The 22,775-nt window shown below is 37.2% G+C and overlaps 1 protein-coding gene across 2 annotated transcripts in view; it reads left to right on the forward strand.

Moving 5' to 3' along the window:
* The window catches only part of LOC124161207 (cadherin-87A-like), a 1,373,415-nt gene that overhangs the window by 938,164 nt on the left and 412,476 nt on the right, over nt 1-22,775 (forward strand). For both annotated transcript variants that reach the window (XM_046537469.1, XM_046537470.1), the window contains one exon: nt 16,642-16,792. In XM_046537469.1, coding sequence (XP_046393425.1) covers nt 16,717-16,792 — 76 coding nt within the window. In that variant the 5' untranslated portion in view covers nt 16,642-16,716. The remainder of the gene's footprint in view (nt 1-16,641; nt 16,793-22,775) is intronic.

Here is a 22,775-nt window from a genome sequence, read left to right on the forward strand (position 1 = left end):
GTGGAGAGAAACCCGGCGTCGGCATTAGCCTGCTCTTAACGAAAGACGCCAAGGGGACCACGGCTTAACGTCCCATCCGACGGACGGAGTGTTGCGCTTGAAATGTTCTCTACACAACATTCAAGCAGGGATCGGGCAGTCTCTGAAAATTCTCTGCCTCCGCCGGGATTTGAACCCGATCCCACCGGTTGGGAAGCCAACACTCTAGCCACCACACCAACCCGATCCCCCTATCGTGGCTGCTGACTACACGCCACTCAAGGTGGCAGATAAGTTGATTATTTACATTTAAAACGTATCAATGAATGTCATGTACACAAATGCCCTAAATAAAACATCACTATGGTCAGACGTAATATAATGTAGTGATTTCCTGAATAATCACACATTACCATGGTAAAGAAAATAGATACGTTTAACCCGTCACTTTGAGGTGGTTTATCTTTTAAGGTAGACAGGTGGTATAAGTCCATTTCTCTGAGAAAAAAAAAACAAATTATATTTCAACAGAATACGTCGTATGAAAAATAGTTATAAGTCAGAGAAAATTGAGGCGACGGAAAAAGTAATTCTAGACAATATGATTAAGCAATTCTAGGTTACCCATTAAAGTGTGGAGTCTAGAAGCACCAGATCTGTAAAAAAACATGTCTGGTCTTTCTAGTGTTAAAGGATGGAATCTATTTTCTTTCACCACACTTAACGAGTTGTGTTTTTAGGCGTGATGATATCGTCCAGTTTATTGACAATGAATTTTTTTTTCTTGGCCCATGTGATACTTCGTTCAATGCATCAAACTTATAAATTGCCGTACCATTATAACACATTTATTAAAGAAAAATATTCTCTGTAGACTCATCGGTCATCATGTTGAGTAAAAAAATATTCATCTAAAGAATATGTGAGATTTGGAGGGAGATGCTTTCATAAAAAAGTTGCAATATTCGTTTTATTGGAGTTGTAGCCCATGACAAAATGATTACTTTTATTTTGATTAATTTTATAGTATAAATGACTCTTATCCTGTGAAAAATCTATTAAATTACTCTTTCGCAGTTATAAGCATTTATGTTCAATACGTGCATATTGCTTTGGTTGGATAGTACATAGAGTAAATTGGTTTAATGACTTAAATAAAATATAATATTTTAATTTTCCGTGAAGCCCAAGATTATTTCGTTGGCCTAATATTACTTCTAAGCAGAGATTATCGTTATGGAAAATAAATTAATACTGCCGGTATTGTTAAAAGGTGCTTAGGCTGGATTTTATTTTTTTTAATTTGATATTGCGCCAATTAATTATCATCATATTTTGACTAAATTTTGCTGAGCATATTGTTTTTTCGAAGATATAAAGGCAGGAGATGATTTTATAAACTTTCTATGACATCTTTGCCACAAGAAACGCCATACGGCGGCAAAAAAATGACCCCGATGCAAGGTCTTCGAGCAGGGTTATCGAAGTCAGCCTCATATTTGACTTTTAAGGAGATTTATTTTCTTCATCCCGCGCTATAAATATTATTTCGTCCCCCCCCCTCCCCCCCGAAAACCCTTAGCAATCGTTCTTCTCCGACCGATGCGATGCTCTCAGTCGAATGCCTCCTTTGTGCTCGTCTAATAAAATGGGTCAGCGTCCCGTTGCCTTTCCGATGGACTAATGCCAGATGTCGCGTCTATATATTTTTTTGCGACCGCCGTTCTCCGCGGGGAAGTAGGGCGCTAATGCAGATAAACGATTTTCAGCTGAGTTCGAGAGTTAAAAAAGACACGACATTGAAAAGATGGTCCATTACCGTGGGAGACTGAGGCATAAACTGCCAATCAGAAGAGACGTGGCAAAAAGTCAGTGGATATAAAAAAAAACTTGAAGAGATTTTGGCGGCCGCGTAAATGCATTTATATACCCAAAATAAATTAAATGGCGCATGAAAAGTTCGTTATACATTCCTTAGAATACCATATTTTATGACTCACAGCTATTTACCATTCCTATAATGGTCATTCTAGTGAGTGTGGGTATAGTCGATTATGGATTTTCTAACATACTTAATAATAAGTCTTAATGTTAAATTAGCATTCATTTTTATATATCTGTTAGTAATACCTGTAATTTATAAGTTATAATTTTTAAATTGAATGCGAAGCGTAATACATATCCCGCATCGGTAAGTTCTAGTCACTTGTATGCCAACGTTTATTATTTCATTGCAACTTCAAGGCAAAATTTTGTGCAACAATTCGGGGTATTTCGTTCATTTCGAGTGTAAGATTTTGATAAGGTTTTACTCTGTAATGAAACCACAAAATTATGGCGTAAAACATTTAGTGTAGTCGTTTGGGAGAATTTTTTCAATAATTATATTCTCTGATAAATCAGTTAAAGAAAGCCAGGTGGTTCCTAAACTTCCGAAAAAGTTGTCAAAAAACATAATCATCACCTAACATTTAGAATTTTTGGTGCAACATTGTCTAGACTAAAGCAGAACGTAAATATCTACATGCAACAAATTATTGGTTCACCGCTTTTCAAAACTTATTTAGTCCTACCGCCTCACAAACATTGAACTACCTTTTTAACCCAATCAAAGAGTCTTCATTTCTACAAATATTCTTAACTATTTATTATTGTAATTATGATTATACTTCTTCCTAGCTAGCTGATTGATCTTTCAACCTAATGCAGCCTTTCAACGCTGCTTAATCATGTATGTGTGTTCGGCATAGTTGTTGTATATTTTCCTTTGTTACTTATTTGAAATTATTACCATAATAAGACATTAAACCGAATGCTGAACTTTATAAAGTTTTATTAAACAAATTTCCAATCCGATGTAATAATCAGATAATAATAAGTTAAAATAATAATTATTTAATTACCTTGCTTATTTCATAGGACTTCATTGTTGTTTGTTCAGTGAAATTCGATCCACTGATTAATGCGCCCCTTTTGGAGGTATCACTGTGGGGAAGAATGCTTTTCGGCGCTAATGATGTCATTAAGATTTGTTTCGTTGAAATCCCTTTTGCTATTCTCCTGGGATAATGATGCCATGGTGATGTAACTGGCTACGGACCTAACCAGAAATTCGTAGATTCTTTTCGCCCTCATTAAGGTAAATGATTTTTTGCGGAATATTTCATCTTACGCATGCACATCTTTAAAATCAATCGCGCCACTGAAAGCTAATTCCTTTTTAATATTATGTTACGAAAACGCTTTTTGTTCCCGAGCATGTATTTGCATTTTTCATGTCATTATTAATATAAGAACTGGATTAATGCTAGCCTCACTACACCAAAAATGTTATGATGGGCAGTAAATTCAATTCCCCGATGATAACGAAAGCGTTAACACACGTTAGTTTTGAAGGATCTAAGGCTTTCCCGGCGAATAGACTGAAGGAAGAGTTCTCGGGTTTCCAGCCGGGTCCAAGGGTTTTTCAGCACCGACGTTTCGAGGGCGAAGTGTGCCATCGTCTCGGCAAAATCTTGTGCAACAATCAGGGATATTTCGTTCATTTCGAGTGTGAGATTTTGATGAGGTTGTACTCTGTAATGAAACCACAGAATTATGGCGTAAACATTTTTGTGCAGTGGTGGACGTATTGTGTATAGTGGTTCTGCAGACGATGGCAGACTTCACCCTCGAAACGTCGGTGCTGAAAAACCCTTGGACCCGGCTGCAAACCCCAGAATTCTTCCTCCAATACGTTAGTTTTTTAATAAAAGTTTCTTGCCTTGACAGCATACGCAAGATGAACCTTTCCCAGCAATGAATGACAAAATTCACTAAGTGTACTCAATTTAGATAATCATATACAAGGAGAGGCTTTATGTGAGACTTTAAAAATCTGTGTTGGGATTACATTATTTATCCTTTCGGGCTCTATATTGTCCAAGTGTTACAGCTCATGAAAGCTGACCGTCTCTAGTTGTGATCTTTTTCTTTGAATCCTAAATCCTACTGTAGAGATTAAGAGATTAAGTTTATTATAAAATAAATTACTTCTATGAAGTGAATCCTCAAGCTTCTGGTTGTATGCAAGAACTGGAATACTTTGTCAAACACCGGATAAGGAAACGTAGCACATTAAGGGTTATATCCTGGAATGTTAGGTTATTCTGCCACGCTCAACGGTTTTGTTGGTGGTATCAGGGATATTGTGAAGTGAAACGTGAGTAAGGGAAAATGTAGGCACACCGTGGTAGTTCTCTTTTCTGCGTGGAATGACGCTGTTATTGCAACCAGCACTCTTTCCGGCATTATTATTTTTCTTATGAATATGAATATTATCTGGTATGAACTGCTAAGCCGTCTTCAGACTTGCGAGAAACATGGAGAATATATGTAAACAGCTGCAAAGGTGTGTAGAAGTGAATACTGATGCGAGTTTGCCAGGGATGTTTGTTCAGCTAAGCTTAGGAATGACTTCTATTCATTTTATTTTTAACATGCTTATTTTAGATGATAAACAAAGTTAGACGTTTCGCCTGATTTGACGTAGCTGTTTTTTAGCAGTTGATAGGCCAGAAATGATACTATATGAATCTATTAGTTTGCACTGTTTTGGTTGAAAAAAACCGCCATGTTCAATGATGAATCAAATGATGAGGTTTATACGATATTACGAGTGAGTGATGGAAAAAATTACGATTTGTTACGAAACTAAGGAGCTTCATGTGATATCTTAAAAATATTTGTAAATTATTAAAGTTAAACGAATATTTTATTCACCCGTTCTCATGATATCTTTACAATACGCTGATGCTCGTGACTTAGACCGGCCCTAGATGCCATGATTTTCCTTGAATAGCTAAGAAAAGTCCATAAAATGCCTAAGTCATATCTTTTAAATTGGGTGCTTAAACAGGAAAATTATTGTTTAATTAGTCTAGGTGGTACTTTTTTGGCTTTTTCTATGAGTATGAGTAATCAGTTGATCCGCTTCTCATTAATGTCTGTTCAGCGTATAATATTTCTAAGATAAGCATTGAGAATTTTCAGCCATTTCTGTTCAGTAAGCAATCATTGGGCTCAGAAATACCTTTAAATTATCAGTTTTTCTCTTAAAAGAGTGAAATATTCTTGAACGCCAGTCCTAATAAATTTTTTGGTATAACATACGCTTGTCCAAAGTTGTTAAGCTAACGTTAGTCGATGATTATAGCCGTGGTTCTAGTTTGGTATAGGAAACTAGTGCACTATCGTCCATGTCAACTTCACAGCTTATTCTTTTACCCCACACTGCATTTTCGATCCGTGGATCTTCATTTAATTAAGACGGACAATTGCGTCGCGGCGCGACTCAACTGTTATTTTTTCTATTCCCGATGATGAAATTACGAATTTTCCCATTTTCCCGCCACACGCGGTAAGCCCAACTTCAATTATTCACTCTTCAACGGAAGTCCATTGTTGCAGTTGTCGTCAGCGCTCTCTCGCGCCCTTTGGAGTTTCCATTCGGCGTCTGTTAGTGTGGGTGTTTGAGGAGGGCTTAAAGGCCCAAGAGTAAGGAAAACAAGGCTCCGAGCCTAGGCACGGGAAGAGTCATGAAAACGTAATGAAGCTTTGCGGTGCGCGCCCCTTCGGAACGGCGGGGCGGAGGTGGATGGCCTTGTTGAATGGAAGTCCTTCTTGTTGAATGGGTCCCCCGAATCAGCTCGACCCAAAACGCGAGGGGCACACATGAGGTATAATGATTCGTGCCGTGCCAGTCATCGTGGATCTCATTAAGAAGCGCCGTAATCCCCTCCAACTTCGAATTTTTTCAAAGACATTATTTCCTCAGAGAATCGCGGGTCGTACCTTCAGTATAGTTGGACTTGTTCGTCGGTGCATATATTGTGGGAGAGGATAAAAAATTATCTGTAAAATAATATACTTTGCGGAAGGATTATAAAATATATCTCTAAAAAAAATATGCTATTAAAAAACATTGCCATTCGTTGTCTTTGTCCACGGTACAACTCAACAATGGTACAAAGGTAAATGTCGAAACTGGTTGGTTAAGTAAAGCTTGTGTGGAAAATCACTAACCTTAGTTAACTACCATTAAAACATATTCCAAGAAGGTAGGCAGTAACGACCTAATAATAAAGACTGTTGTTATGAAAAATATCTTTTTTTATTTCTGAGGTTAGGTATTGTGGATAAAATAGGAACTGATTTCCTGCTATGTAGATTTCCCTTGATAATTCTTCCGGGGTAGGTAACTCCCAAATCCATAATCTTAAGAAATTACACTTTATTTTTATTATTATTTAAGTATTTTCTTTATCAGCGCTTAATCAAATTGCTAATTAATGATAGTGAAACATTATTTAATACAAATATATGATAAATGGATGAAATTATTGTATTCAGAAGGTTATATGTGCCTTGGTGTAAAGCTGTATCAGAGTAAATTTGGTTTTAATGTGCATAAACGACATTTGGGTGCTAAAATTTATGTTCGAGCGTTTTCCTGTTTTTATTCAAAGGAATATATCCGTCAATGCGTCATATACCTAAGGACTTACGTTAGAACGAATATTCATTGGATAGGGAAAGCTTTGGCGCGGCAGTTAATGAATAAGGTAGTGCATGTAAACACCAGCCAGTATGGTTAATTTTGGGGCATCATAAAATAATGTTGCGGTTTTGAACATGTTTCAAATGAAAACAGAATCAATTACAGTTTATGTTTTTTTTCCGAAATTGTCCCATCAAACAGTGCTTTTTACATTTTCTTTTTTCTCTTACCTCATTTAATCAAAGAAAATCTTCATGTCAAAATTCTTGTGTATTCCCTTCTCATTTTTAAAATCATATTATTGTAAAAAAACTTTTGTAACCTTTATTTATGTATCAATATTGTATATTATTGTATTTTAATGTACTTTCATTTTTTTCATTCATAGCCCTGAGTAAGGTTTTAAAATAAACCGAAACGTTGGAAAAAAAACTTTTTGCATTATATGACGTGACCTATACTCCAGGAATTATTTAATCATCAGTATTTTTTACATTGCTTGTAAATTTCATTATGTACCCCCTTAGTCGCTTTGTAAGAGAAAAACCGGACTTCGGCGTTAGCCTATCACTAACGAAAAGCGCCAAGGGACCAATGCTTAACGTCTTATCTGACGGACGGAGTTCTGAACTTAAAGTGCTGAACTTCCTCAAGGCCCTCGAGTAGGGATCGGGCGGCCTCTGAGAAATCTCTTCCACCCTATCCCCCTATCCCTACTGTCTTCATTTGAATCACTGAAACGTCGACGTTCTTTTATGATAACCTTGTCGATTGATCTCGACGCCGCAATTCTCTTTTCGAGCGACTATGGTTCGTACGTATTGAAACTTATTACTTATGTATAAAAAAGTTGAGACGACAAATACGTAAGAAAAACATTAACTCCTAGTAATTCTGTTTTCATTCAAACCATATTTAAAACTGCGCCATTCTTTTATCATAACCCTGTATAATAAGGAGGTTCAATAGTAATAAGCCTTAAATCTGAATAAAATAAATAAATTTTTAATGTACATTAAAATTTAGAACTCACTTTTTGTTTTACAATCGTCTGAGGTTAAGAAAAACAATGCGAGAAACAATGATGCCACTAGCCTATGGCCTGGAGCACTGATGTTGTTATTTTCGTAACGGATTAAGGTTTTTAGTATTTTTTGGTAGTAAATGGCATAGGAATGCATTCAGTTGAATATTTGTTATAATTCTTACAATGATGATGGAGTTTGAGAAATTTTTAGCGCAGTTTTCCTGAGAAATTGATATCTATAATATTTCTCTGTTATGCAGGGAACCTAGGGATTAACTTTTCCCCCTGTCCTTAATTAGGGTGCCCTGAATTGGCGTAATACCATCGTGCCTGTTTTCTTTACGTTCGCCACGCACTTGCTTATTTCACATTTTTTACGGCGTTATTTTCCAAACTGAACGAGAGCCTGGATTAGTAGTCCCCGGAAAGCGGGATGAGTATTTCTCGTTAGCCTCGATGTAGCGACCAAGGGACGCTGTCAAGTTTCAGACGAGCGGCAGAGCCATCTCTTGACGCGAGCGAGAGAGAGGCTCGGTCAGAATAGAAAAAAATATATATATGCACAGATGGATGCGAAATACGAAGTTGGATGGGTAGAAAAAGAGTTTTCAGTGGATAGAAAAAAAAAGTGTGTGTGTGTACCTACGTGCGAGGGTACTACCGCGTGGAGTATGTAACCAGCACGTTCACGCACACAAAGAGAAGCTCTCATACAAACGCGCACATACTTCTACGTGCTCGTATGAAAGGATGTATGTGGTATGCGCTCAGCGGGTCGGCGGTGCAATGAGCGACTAAAAATAGGCCATATGCCCATCTTTCTCCCTCTTATTTCTCCCCGCCAAACAACCAACCGACGAACCGCACGGCTCGCAATTCCTTATTCTTTTTTTACTTCTCTTCGACTTTTTTTCCGTAGCTTTTTGTTTGCGTTCCCGCTCCTTTACCCTTATCCCGGAAGTGGGGACGCTTCAGGGTTATAGAGAGGGTGTGAAGCTAAACCGATCCAAGGTGCGCCCTCGCGCCATCTACAAATAAAAATATGAAGGGGAAAAATTGCCATTTTCATCTCTCTACGTGTATTTGCTTTCTATTCTATCACTTTTTTTTTACTGGAATGGAAACTTATGACGCTTAGCGAGTACTTTTTGGTTCAGGTTAAGGCTTTTGTGCCAATTTGCTATGCGCAGGCAGAAACTTACTTTTTACGCCTTAAAAAAAGTATGGATGAAGAGTTCCGCACTGACTGTTAAGGCCGTTTTACATGGGGCACGGAATTGCGCAGGTTAAAACTGTATTAATTTCTAAAATGGCGTGGAATTGCGCGAATGCATGAACGAAATAAGAACAGGGGCAATTTTGCCATTTCACGTCCACGCATTCTCGCTTGTGTTCTCGCAATTCCCCGCTTTGCACTACGCAATTTTGACTGCGCCTTCGTACACACGTCAGATTGTGCAAGTACGTGCCCCGTGTAAAACGGCCTTTAAAGTAAGTATAGATGAAGAGTTTCCGACTGACTGTTACGTCAAGGCTCAGCAAAATATTTTGGTGAGAGAACCATAAACAATTGTGGATATTATCGAACTAAAGAGGTTTGACACGCATAGACAAGATGATGTTTTTAGGGCATCATAAATCTGTACGAAAGTATTTTTTTACATTGATAAGGTAAAAATTTATATTTTTGGTTACTATAATTTGAAAAAATGACCCTTTAGCGACCGTTATATAAACAATTCTAAAGTACCCTAGATGATTCGTCACAGCAAAAATTAATGTATTTGTAAATGGAATAGAAGTAAGCATTAATTGAGGATTGAAAAACATGCCTAAATTTTTTCAATCGTTTCAGTCCTGTATGTTACAAAGCCAATTATAATAAGGAATTAAAGTCTCCAAGACAGGTTTTTCTGTTGGCTAGGCAACCAGTTTCGGTAAGAATAAGACACATTCTCCTCCGCGATGATGGTTGCCTTGCGCACTGAAACCTTGCTTTGGAGACTTTAATTCCTAATTTATTTATTTAATTAATATTTGTTTGAATCCAACCCAATTCTGTCCCATCTAGTTCTCTCTCACACGTAATTGCGCGGCACATTCTCAACAAAATTTTATGGTTCTGTGATGAGAAATTCCAAAACCGATTTGAAAAATTTTGTAACGTTTACCAACGTTTATACTTCAAAGCTCGGTGTTCGCCATGTTTTTTTCTTTGCGAATTTTGATCTCTTTCTATCATTCGTTCTGTTTTCCTCTCTACGCCGATATTCGTCGTACATATTTACCTCCTTGCCTTTTTGTCTTGAACTACTCTGTAATTAAAATTTCCATCCGCCAATATTCGGTGCCTCTCCTTATTGTTATCATTGTATCCGATAATTCAAAAACCGATACGAACAATGGTTTATGGTTACGCTATTCTAATTTACACTTATTCTGTGTGTGCTATGTCTGCAGAATTTATTTCTGCGTGTTTTTACTATCCAATCTTCTTGTTCTCCCTTTCATTGGCTCTTTTTCTCTGCACTAGTGGCGCCGGCGCCTGTCTGCCTTCTCTATATGGATCCCATTCCACTATTATCTCTCTTTTGCCACCGTGTCTCACACCTTTCGTCGCCATAGATGGCGCTTGCCGATCTGCAACCGGAGGCGGCAGGGGCGTTGGAAGGGGAAGGCGGTGCCCGAGAGGAGGAGAGGAATAAAAAAATGGGGAATTTATGCCCCGGAAGCGAAATTTATCTGCGGGAAAAATGGGCTGTGAGCTATTTCTCGCCCTAGCTGCAAAAGAAGGTGTCTAGCCTCCTTTTTTTGGGTAAACTATACTCCTACTTCGGTAGAACAAAAAAAAAGAAAGATGGTAAAGTAAAGAGTTTTCACCCCAGAAATTTTCCGGCATGTACGCGGTGCGAAGTGGGGTCCAAATGGCGTGGATGTCCACGTTTGGCCGGTTTGAAAAAAAATAGCAAAGAAACCATGAAAAGTTTTTCTCATTATTTTTTTTTGTTATGGTTTTCAAAATTAAAGTTGTCTTTGGGTAATCCGGTAGATATCAGGCCAGCACAATGCCAGATTAATTATCGAAAACGCTGGATAATCGAATAAACCGAAAAATAAAATGCTGGAAATCAGTCATAATGGCGTAATTATACGGCAGGAGCTATGTTTTATTGTATACATGCATACATACACTATATATGATACATATAATATATTGTATGTGACACTACATTTGTACATACATGCAATTGAAGTGTAAAAGTATAGTAAATCAACAATAACTACTTTCCCCCATCCATTCCACCGCCGCACAATAGTTCTTGCATGTCTTCCCACTCATTAAACTTTACTTCTCCTGTTTTCTGAGTAGGACTAGACTCACCTGCGTAGTAGACTATTCGAAATACCGAGCTTCCCGCTTGGTAGCTGCCTGTATTAAAACGCCGGATAACTGGCAGGGCCGAAGATGTGAATTAGTTGATTATAGAGGTAGTGCTGAAATTATTTTTTCATCAACGCTTCCAAATTTTACTGTCATCTTTAGAAGGTACATGGAGGTTTTATTTTCAGGTGTTAAATTTCGGAATCTTTTCAACAAGTGTCGTCAAAGTAGTTAATCATAATGCAAGCTCTAAAACCTATGATATAGCTCTTTGAAACTTAAACGTATTTTTACAGTGGGGTATAATTTACAATAAAGAACAAACGATTGTGATGGAGGAATAGCTAGTAATCCTTTTATTTTTTATGCACGTTATTATTGTTGGGATCTATCAGCGTGACTGCTGAAGCCCAGATCTTAATCATTCTGGACTAGCAATTTTATTTTGATAGACAGTGTTATTAGCACAGGGTATTAATGTGTAATCTGAGGTTTTATTGCAGGAAGGAAGATTGTATTTGAAAATTTTCCGCTGTTTCAAGTTTGTATATTTTATAAGATAAAGGGAAAAGAAAGTATTTGTATAAAATAACAAAACCTTAGTGTCATATTACTTGAGGCACTGTTAAAAACCTTTTTTTTTTTTACTTGAATGAGTCTTTTTATTTGGCTATTAATTGCTCTTCTTTAATATAATCGTCATTGAATCATATAATTGACTTCAGGATATTATTTTTGCTTAAAAATAGCTACAAAATCACTTTTTTCCCAGGGCGTGTTACGACCATAAGCTTTTCTGTGTACCGTGTCTTTTGTATTAAATGTATCTCTGCGACATTTTTTTCTACGACCATAAAGCTTTTCTCCGGATGTTGATATCAGTTTTAAAAAATAAAATAGATATCACCGATGAAAATGCGTTAAGTGATTCGGCCATCAGTTGCAGACGCCATTTTGTGTATGGCGTACTCTCGTTGGACAAAAAATATTCTTTTCCTTTTTATCTTTTCATGGCTATATATCCTTCCTTTCCGGTATCGCACCTTCCGAGAGATTGAGGTTAAAAAAACCTTTCTCCTCATCCTTAATGTACGTCTTTGAGACGTTGTGAGGTGTGTGGGTTGTAGCTATATAAGCCTTTAATGCGAGTCTCGCTGGGAGAGAGATTTGCATGCGATTTGTATACATTCGGAGATTTGTTTTGGGGTGGTTCGTATTATTTTCTTGCGATAGCACAAGCGATCTTTTAAGACACGCACACACACTCTCTATCTCTCTCTCTTTGTGCGCCTACATCGTTGCTCACTTTTTTTTTTGTCCTGACGACAATTATAATCTCGGGAGTGCCCTTGCCGTTTTTTTAGAATCTTTTTAGGGTTTCGCTCCCCAGCGTATCGCTTCCTTCCCAGTTTTGTTTACTCTGACGTTGGTGTAGTCACCTCTAATTATTGAAACGACCCCGGCACGTCGACTGAATCGCATAGGGATATATTTTTTTTTTCTCTCCGTCGTTTTGTGCTAATGTATTATTAATTTGTTCTTTGGTAAAAACAACAGATAAAAATAAACAACATAATAATGAACTGTTTTTTTATATATTGTGTAATGATAGCACATATTATTATTATAGTATTCTAACGATTAAGGTAGGTTTCCATGGAGTATTAAAGAAGTGATCTGGGAGCCTCCCTTTTCTTCCAGCACTGTTTCCTTCAAATCACTGTAAGGCCTACTCCCCTTCAATTTATCTAAAAATCCTATTCTCTTCCTTTCCCTCCCTTGTTTCCCTAACATTTTACCCTCTAACACTATTTTCATCATCTTCTCCCCGCTAAGTACTCCTCCCATCCATACCTTCTGTCTCCTCCGTATCTCATCTAAGAGCTACCTCTTCTCGCCAACCATATCTAGCACTTCGTCGTTTCTTTTTCCTTTCTGTCCATTTCATATTCTTCTCCATAACCACATCTCGAATGCCTCCAATCTTCTCTCGTTCTCTTTCCTCAGAGTGATAGCACATATAATGGCTTGACGTAGTTTTCATTTTACATTCATAATTTATCCTATCCTAATCCTAAGGACACCAAATTCCGCGAAGTTCGAGCTGGCTCAGAACCAGAAACTGGCCTACCTACCCTGAATGTGTGAAGTTCACACGTCTTTGGCCTGGTCCGGTTTGAGCTCTACCCATACTAGTCAAACCAATCTTTTGATTGGATCACTGAGTGAGTGATCTTGAATGTCTTTTCTTACTGATATTGGTCAGCATGGTTTGAGTTCATACTTCCATTTAAAACAAGAACTATAATGTGATTTAATTATTGCAGTGTGATTAAATTAAATAAATGCTTTTTTCTGTGGCAGTTACTTTAGTTTGTCGGTATTTTCAAAGGTGAAGAAATTTCAGCCAATCGTTAATCCATAAAGCGCCTAATTTTCCTTCAGAAATATTTTTTATTAAATTTTTCTCTAATACTTTCCTTGTGCAATGAACTCGATGCGGGGAGGTCGTGTGCTGATATAAAAATGTTTGGAACCCATCCAGTGTATTTTTTGTACTAATAAACACAATTTTGCTATTTAAGAGGCTGTATTCTAGTATTCTGTGAAACAAATGTATCCTAAATATTTAATATTTAATTATGCAAAAGATCCACAGAGAAAAAATCATTCGCCTTGACCGGGATATTTTTCTCTGTGGATCTTTCGCACGATTGTGCATTGCGGGTGACTCCCGTAAAAGTTATCACCGCGGCTAGTCCCGGTATACTTTAAACTAATATTTAATTAATTAATAATTAGCATGTGCAATGAAATGCGGTTCTTAGTGCTGGAACACGACGATCGCTACGTACCCACGGATAATTCATCAAATGTACTTAGGTAGTACTGTATCTTTAGTAAATACGTCCTCAGTTAACATCACTTGAGTGTAAATAAACTAAATTTTTTCTGGAAGAGTGTAATAATTAACGTAGCAAACAAGGTATAGGCGATTGTTTTGGCGTCACCATACCAACTGGGTCGTTGCCCCGCGGTCTTAGGATATTGCGGGGATGTATCCCCACGGATACGCGTTCCCCTGTGGGACTCGTCACGCCAGGATACCATACATTCGCGATGGTCCATTTGTGCGTTTGATCCAGATCTCCCTCTGCAGGGTGAGAAAATGGATTCCCCACCTCTGACACCACTTCCTCTGTTTCAATATTCCCAAGACGCGCTCCTATTCAACGCTCTGTGTATGTGCACTGTGCGGTCGAACACGAGCAATTCAACTAGGCACCAACGGCGACGCATCCAACCTCTGCTGACAGGTTTATTAAGAATAAGGACACAGCTAGGAGAATGCATACGGCCGGAGAAGCCTACTCTTGCCTGTGACATCGCTTGCTGTCGGAGAGATAAATTGTTCCCATCTCCGCGTGCTATGGATTCTCAGAGTTACCATCTCTCTGTTAATGTGGATATTACCTTTGCTCTACGTACTTTATTGCTCATTTGCTTCTGTGCTCGGCGTCACCAGACCATATGTCCCCTACTTGGTACGTAACAGAGCATTATTTATTTGCTTTATTACTGCACGTTTGATTGGCAATTTTTAATATGATGTTGTACATTTTGAAAAGTAGGTAAAAGTAGAAACAGCATTCCAGAGAAAATTTTCTCGTAAAACGTCTGAGTAAAATGAGCAGTGGTCGAAGTCCGAATGGTTGATTCCAAGAAGACTCGTTTTGATTGATCTGGTATCTTTCAAAATTAAATTATTATGTCATATTTATGATACTTCCATCACCTCAATTATGCTATTTTGAAAACATATTGACCGGATTCAGGTCGAAAAATTCCATTTTGCCGTAAGATATTTTGTATGAATATTCTTCAAGAATGATAATTCTTTATTTACTATCCAATGAATGAGGTCCAGGGCCGTATTTAAAAAAATACTTTCACTTTTCCTCTACGCCGGAGTAGAAAGACTGATGTGCCTACAATCTATCTACGCAACAGACTGAGAAGGTTAAAGGTATGACTGTTAATATTTAAGCATTCATTGAATACTTCTAGATCAATTACGAGTTACGTGAAAGAATTTGTAAAGGAAATATCATGTTTAAGCATTTAGGCAGCTTCATTTTGTCACAGTAGAATTTAAGGGATAAAAATGCATTAAATGTTGTGAGAAAACCTTACCGACTTCTTTTCCTCTGGAAGAATTTCTTCCGACGGAAGGAATTTCTTCTTCTCGTTAGAAAATAATATTAAGACGTGACATCACGCTAAGAGCCTAATATTTTATCTTCGATACCAATCGTTCCATTAATGACTCTTTGGGATTAAGTAAGCTTAAATATTTATACATCATTCATGTGTATCGGTATATAGTCGGTTAACTGTCTTAAATGGTAATAATCACTATCTTTGCTTAGACATTCACATTTATACGAGTGCGGATAAGTTTAAGGTGAATGCGAATGTAGAGATTTTGCTCAATGGGTTCAAAGTTGTTGACGTGTTCCTAAATAAGTAACAATAAAAAATATAATTTTTTGTTGCCATTAGTTTATTATTGGGTGAGAAAAGAATCTCCAATGGGTCTTCTAGGTGAAATATGTTACCATGGCATTCATGTTTTTGCCTAGGACCGTTGTAATGACAATTGCTGTTATCGGATTTGGTAAGGGTAATATGTGGTTTGTTTCTAGTTAATATTCACAGAATTTACAGTTTACTGTAGACAGTTGACAAAACAGGGAATGAAAAATTCAAAACATAAGCTACGGAGTCACCAAGAAAACACGGCTGAGCTTTGCATATACTTCCTATCGTTAACTAGATAATTAAAAATGGGTGATCATGATTTAATCTTGGATGTAAAAGTAATTGGAGAGCATTGTGGAAAATGGAGTGTATTGCTTATATTGATTTTTATATCGTTATTTATAATGATGTACTGTATACTCAGAAAGAATAATTTTGCTGGACTACACTCATTAGGAATTCATTTTAAAGAGAGAAAGACTTACTTATAGGGATTATGATCCAACGTGTTAATGTGATAAAATGCAGGATACCTTTCTCGTTGTTTCTCTTCAAGTTTAAGTGGTGCATTTACGTGTTCAGCGAATCGGAAGAAAAGTAATTGAGTGTAGCAGAAACTTGCTCTTAGCTAATTTGCGTATCTAGAGTGGGAAGTATGTAGTCATTACCGCCTTCTGGGCTGCGACTTCTTTGGGGCAGAATGTTTTCTCCTGGATCAGCTGGAAGTGTTATCCGACGCTAATTCTCTCTGAGAAAATCTTTTGGAACGTCCGGGAAAAATAATTTCCGATTCGCGCGTCTTTTTTTTACGTCTCAAGTTGGAGCTGAGTGCTCTTGTAACACTCGTTCGGCAGAAAAAATTCCTCTAAATGGATTACTCTGGAGATGAAGTTAGGTTCGTTTATCATCTCTCGTGGTCCACTTTAGTTTGGACTTCTGTTCATTTTTCGTTGCGGTTTTGTGTTGTGTACTAAAGTCTGAAGCCTCCACGTGGTATTGACATACGCCTGAAAGATTTATCGATTTTTTTTGTTGCCTTTCTCTGCTGAGTTAACGTCCGAGCATTACTGGCAAATAATTACCTTTTTGCTTGTTCTCCCCCCACCCCCTTCTCTCCGAAATACCGCGTGATCAACTTCTCACCGTTCACCGTCCTTTGTTCTCTTTCGGCAGTTGTTTCGGGCAGTGCCGCCTGGTGGTACTCCTGAAGGCTCTCTCCACGGCCCATTTGACCGGGAATTTACGGCAATGGCGGCGCATTCTTCACGGAGAGGGGCGAACCTGTTTGGACCTGTCTTCCTCGTGCTGGCCGTTCTGGCGCAAGGTAAGGGCAAAATCTCTTTCTTATTGACCGACCTCTCCTTCTTCCTCAGTTGCAGTTTAGTGCATGCAGGGGCAGTGATTATGGTCGTTGTTTCTCGGGGAGCTTCATTTCCGATTTCTGCGGTGCCTTGGTGGTATGCAAGTCCTTTTAGCTGTGATGTGTAATATTTCTAATCCCGCCAAGTGAACGGGGTGAAATGTACGAGAATTGCCACGAGAAAAAATTCCTCTAGACTGGGAATCGAACCACGGACCTTTGGCTTTCCGGGCCACTGCGCAGACCACTAGACTATCCTGGTTATTTCCTTGTTTTTTATAAAAAAAAACAGTATAGTCTAGTGGTCTGCTCAGAGGCCCGGAAAGCCTAAGGTCCGTGGTTCGATTCCCGGGCTAGAGGAATTTTTTCTCGAGGCAATTCTTGTATATTAATGTATAAATCTTGAGTATTAGCTATGATGTGTCTAATATGCGTTGTCAAGTGACTTATTCATCAATTATTTTTAGATACTCTTTTTTTTTAAGTAGGCGAAATGAAAACATTCATCGGCTAAATCGGTCACGATTTCGACGACTAGGCGTCATTACGCCCAATTAATGTACCTGCTAACTTTAAAAAAAATATATGTGCTCATGGCCCTGTCTCTTTTTTTAACCTCTAGCTGTTCTCATGTTTGAATATTCACCTGTGGTGACCTGTGTGAATATTAATTTGATATGTTTGTGAGGTAAATGGTTAATTTATTCTTTTCGGTATCGCCGTTCCCCGAAACGCGCGTGCTATGTCAGGCTGCCTTTTTACCCTCTAGCTTTTTCCGTCTACCACAGCACCGTTGTCCTCGTCCTTTTACTGTTGTGTATTCCTATCCTTATTCCCGTCTATATGAAATTATTTTTATGTTGTCTGCACGTATGGCGTTGTTTGAATGAGCGGAAGATAATGCTTAGACAAGAGTGTTTTAGATATTCGTCGATTATTTCAAAATAATTTATTAATAGCTAATCCCTTTTGTAAACTGGAGATATATATCAAATTTACATTCACACAAGTCGTCATAAATGAATATACAATCATAATAACAAATAGTAGATGAAACAAAGAGATAAGAGCATGATGATGACTCGTAGATCATGAAAATGATCGGCGTGTCTGGGCAACGACAAAAAATGAAAATCACCCCATCTCCATGAGCAAAAAGTGGATACACGGTAACTGAGCGAGTTGATTTTTGTTCGTACGACCGATGAGTTCGGAGATCTGTCTATAAAAAATAAATTACGTTATAACAGAATCGGCTTCGAAATCAGCCGGATACACGAAGAGTTCTCGAACATGGTTGCCACAAGCTGACGCAATATTTTTTATTGTAGGAGCTGCACTCCGCGAATTTCTAAATCTCAATTCAATATCATCCAGATTGACCCAGGAAAGTTTAAAATATTACACAGAGCGTCAAGATATTCGTAAGCATGTTATAAGAGCATCCTTGTTCAGCCCTTCAGAAGACATCACTTTTTCCTCATGGATTTCCCACAATTTCATGGTGTCAAATGGTCTGCTTGACGACGAAATACTGAACTCGAGAGATCTGGATATGCTCTGTGGTGGAATAGAAACTCCAAACAGATCATTTTTTGATCCCCATATTGAAAAAACCCGAGAGAAATTGTTTGTTACCAATTTGCTTGTCATAATTAACTGCAGAGACTGCGCAATTAATGGTCTCTTTTGTGGTGATATTTAATTGGTCTCCATGAATATAATTAAATTGGATCAAGTTCCCCAACGATTTTTGTTGGGGTCGTCAGTTTTTGTATGATCCTTGCGATGGATCCGATGGAATTGCGGTGAAACATATATAATTAAAAGGTAAAGTTGCTGGGTGAACGATTGAAAGCGTGTATTGCATTTTGTTTAAAGACACTTGTCAAAGTAATCAAAATATATGAATTTTACGTTTTTAATAATGTCTAAATTTATTATACCAAATACAATGCGCATGAATGATTTTATACCATTGTGTAAATTTTATTAAATTTGACTTTAAACTAATGGATTAATTATAAAATTTATTAGTCCTACCACTTGTTTTTTTTATAAATATGAAAATTTTGGAGTTCAGCAATTTTAATGAAAATCATAATTTCCTTCGTATGGAACTTTATGTGGCATTTTTAAGGCATATGTGATGATATAATATGTGATAATATGAGTGGCAAAATAAATACCTATGCTGGCCAAACATTTAAAGTTATTTTTTTTCTCTCAAGTCGAGTGTCGAGTCTATTCCGGAAAAGAAATCAGTATTATCTGTAAAACTTTAATCGCGGGACCAAAGGTAAAGGTAGGATGATTCATTATCTTGTTTTTAGTAGTTTTATAAGTACGTAGGTTTTTAATCATATTTGTTAAATAATTATTTAATTCTTAATCGTTCAGGATTTGTGATAGTGTCCCTCCCCCAAAGAAACGAGAATATTCCTCGGGATGGAATATTCATTTTTTTGTCTCACTGAATGGATGGTCTCATAAGCGGCAGATGTGCTGGAAAATAATATTACTTTCAGACATAATCGAAGAAATTATCTTGTCTTCTTCCGTTAATTATAGCTCCTATAAGTATAAATTTTCTTCATTTTATATTTTCCCTGAAAATTGCTTTTTATATGTATTTTTTCTCGCTCTCTAATTAGTATGTTAATGGACTAAAAATTACGTTCTCGGTAGACTGTGATTTATGCTTTTAATAATTCCTGATTGTTGAGACGGGGAAAGCGGAAGAGAATATTCCTATTAGTTCCGGAGATGAGGCGGTAGAGACTATATATCTTATAGTATTTAATTGGATTTTGGTGTCACTGATTTTGGACGTGGGATCACGTCTCGCTTTTAGGCTTTTGCGATGAGACAATTTTTCATCCAATTTCGTTGGATGAATTTATGGCTGAAATCCAATTTTCATGATAGCAGTTAAAGACCCAATGCCGAATCGATGATCGTTGGTTGTTACGTATTTTCGTTGAATTTAGATTATTTTGAGTTATTTTTAGCGACAATTTTCGCTACTTGCCTTCCAATTTCGAACCTAGGGATTTTTAATTTTAAATCGTTGTTATTATAACTCCAGAGCATATGTTTCGAAGACTCTTATACCAAACTCACAGCCCTAACGATCTAGTCTCAGGCAATGTTCGATGATGGGAAATCTTCGACTATCTAATGCAACGACATTTTTTGACGACGAAAAATCAACAATCCACAGCCGTCAATTTGTCACATCATAGAAATTCACTATTGTCAACAACACATACTCGTAAGTCATAAAACAGAAATTCTCAGAAATTCACGCCTGTCAAGTATCCTTTAGTGGAAAGTTTTAACTTTAATCGAATGTACGAGTATAATACTCGAAGCTTAGAAAATAAATTAAACCACACCGTCACCGTGTCTGTTCCCTTAAGTAGCGTTGGCGATATCTGCTGTTCTTTCTTATAGTCGAATTTCGTGACAATATTGGGATCGTGATATTTTGGTAAATTTTATAATGTCGTTTTCGTACGAAAAATGGGTCATCATTTTGTATTATTTAGGTTTCTGAAAGCATTAGAGAGGTCTGTAATAACTTAATGGTAAGTCAAAGTCTCCTGATAGGGCATATATTAACAATGCATGGAATCAAGTTGCTGCGGAAGGTGGACAATTTAACATTTTGGAATTTTAAATAGTGTTGAATTCAAACGCTAGGCCAAGTCCATGATATCATATTTTGCACCTGCTATTCAAATTTATTATTAGATACTTAAAAATAAAATAAAATCACTTTACCAGCTTTAATTTTTTTGTATCTCTCATCTTGTCATATAAGCCTAGAGAATTGTACATATAGGTAAATTTCCATAATAATTTCCATATAGGTGCATTGTACATTTTTTACTTAATGGCCTGAAATCCAATATTTTCATATTTATATAAAGCAAAGAGGTCAATAGCAAAATAATTTTATAATTTTCTTATTAGCTTGCTTTGCCAAAATTAATGACAATGATACAATGGGAAAAAATTATTCATGCCGTGTAATATAAGGTAAATTAAATTTGGAAATTATTCTTAAGGTAACGTGGGTGTTGATTAGGCATAGAAATGTCTTTAATACGAAGCCATAGATGTTTCAAATCATTCATCCAGTGGCTTTAGGGTCTAACTATTGAAATTGACCCCAATTTCCGCGGAAGAATCGCAAGACTTTTACAAAATCTGACAAATCCGAAACTAGTATCCAAAAGGGAACTTGATTCAATGTACGAGTAATTGCATTCATGAAGACCGATAATAATTCGCCCCAAAAGAGACCACTAATTGCGCATTTTCTGTAGTTAATTAGGACAAGCACACTGGCTCAAAACAATTTCTGCACTGGTAACAAAGTTATAAGTGAGTGACGAGATATTTTCTGTGAGGGACGATTCGACTTTCTGTGTCACCTAGCAGTATGTCCAGTTCTCTCGACTTTGAATGTAGTCATCAATCAGAACCATATGACATACTGAAAACGTGGGACATCCATGAGGAAACATTGTAATCATTTGAAGAGCTTAACATGCATGCTTTCATATCACGCTTGTGGATATCTAGCCACCCTTGTCAATTTTTTTTTTGATCCTGTGTCAATCTGGATGATATTGAATTGATGTTTGGAAATGCGCGGAGTATAGTTTCTGCTAAAAAAAATGATTGACGGAGTCCTTCTGGACGTCAGCTTGTGCCAAACATGTTCGTTAACTCCTCTTGCGGCCGGCCGATTTCGAAACCGATTCTGCTATGGCGTAATTTGTTTTTATTGCCAGATCTAATTCAGTATCTGTTCATCGGTCGTATGAAAAATTTCAACTCGCATAGTTACCGTACATCTCTTTTATGTTTATGGAGAATGGATGCTATTTTCAAAAAGGCCAATGTGCGATTTAAAGCGCTAAATATTCTTTTCAAACCCAAAAATGATGAATTATTGATAGGTTATAAGTTCTAAAATAAAAAAACGCTCATTTTTGCCGAGTTAAAAAAAATTGGTTCACTTTTTATGACTTTAGCAACCAATGGACAATTACCGCCTTGATATCATCAATACCACCTACGGATCTTGGGATATAGTACCTCTGATTTTAAGATGGAAGTCCATGATGTCAAAGAGTTATGGTAATAATTAATAGGTAGTGTGCTGAAGTAAAGGCATTCTATAATTTCTGTCGAAAAATATCTAGGCTAATTATTCATGGCAAAAGAGAGCTAAAACTAGCAAAAACGGCACCAAACACTTTAAAAAATTAAAAATGAACATCTTCGTTAAGATATTTACATGCTCAAATAACTATTGCAGTGAGTCTAATCCTTAAACAACCATCTATTTCGCATGGAAACGGCAATGGGGATTATGAACGTGTTAAAAAAGTTACATCTACAAAATAGAGTAGAACTGTGATGAATTGTGAAATCAAAGGCTTAGAAATACCGCTATGCGAACGTATTGGGACCGAATCCTGTTCGGATTAGCCGAAAAAATTATAAAAATAAACGGTTTGAAACGGAAGAACGAGTCATAAGCGTATGCAGTGTACAGGGCCGTGTAAATGGACAAGATTGTACTCGCTCGACCCCTTCTCTGGCGCACCACATTCACGCTACTAAGTCATAGGCGCGCCTGCAACGTTTGGCAGTCACTCCTCATTACTCTAATTTACATTAAATGCAATATTGAATATTTTACGCAGAATATTAATCTTTGATCTTAATTAATCGAGAGCATTTAGCGGGTATTTGCAATACGATTGCGCAACCTCACCCATTATGAGATGAAATGTATCAGGCTATTATAATCGCACATTTTCGTCCAACCTTAATCATTGAATGCTCTTAAAAAATCCAGAGTATTGAATAAATTGTCCAATAGGCTGGATACCCAAATAAAACCGTTGTCATGGCACCTGCTAAG

This window comes from Ischnura elegans, chromosome 6, assembly GCF_921293095.1.
Source record: "Ischnura elegans chromosome 6, ioIscEleg1.1, whole genome shotgun sequence".
NCBI lineage: Eukaryota > Metazoa > Arthropoda > Insecta > Odonata > Coenagrionidae > Ischnura > Ischnura elegans.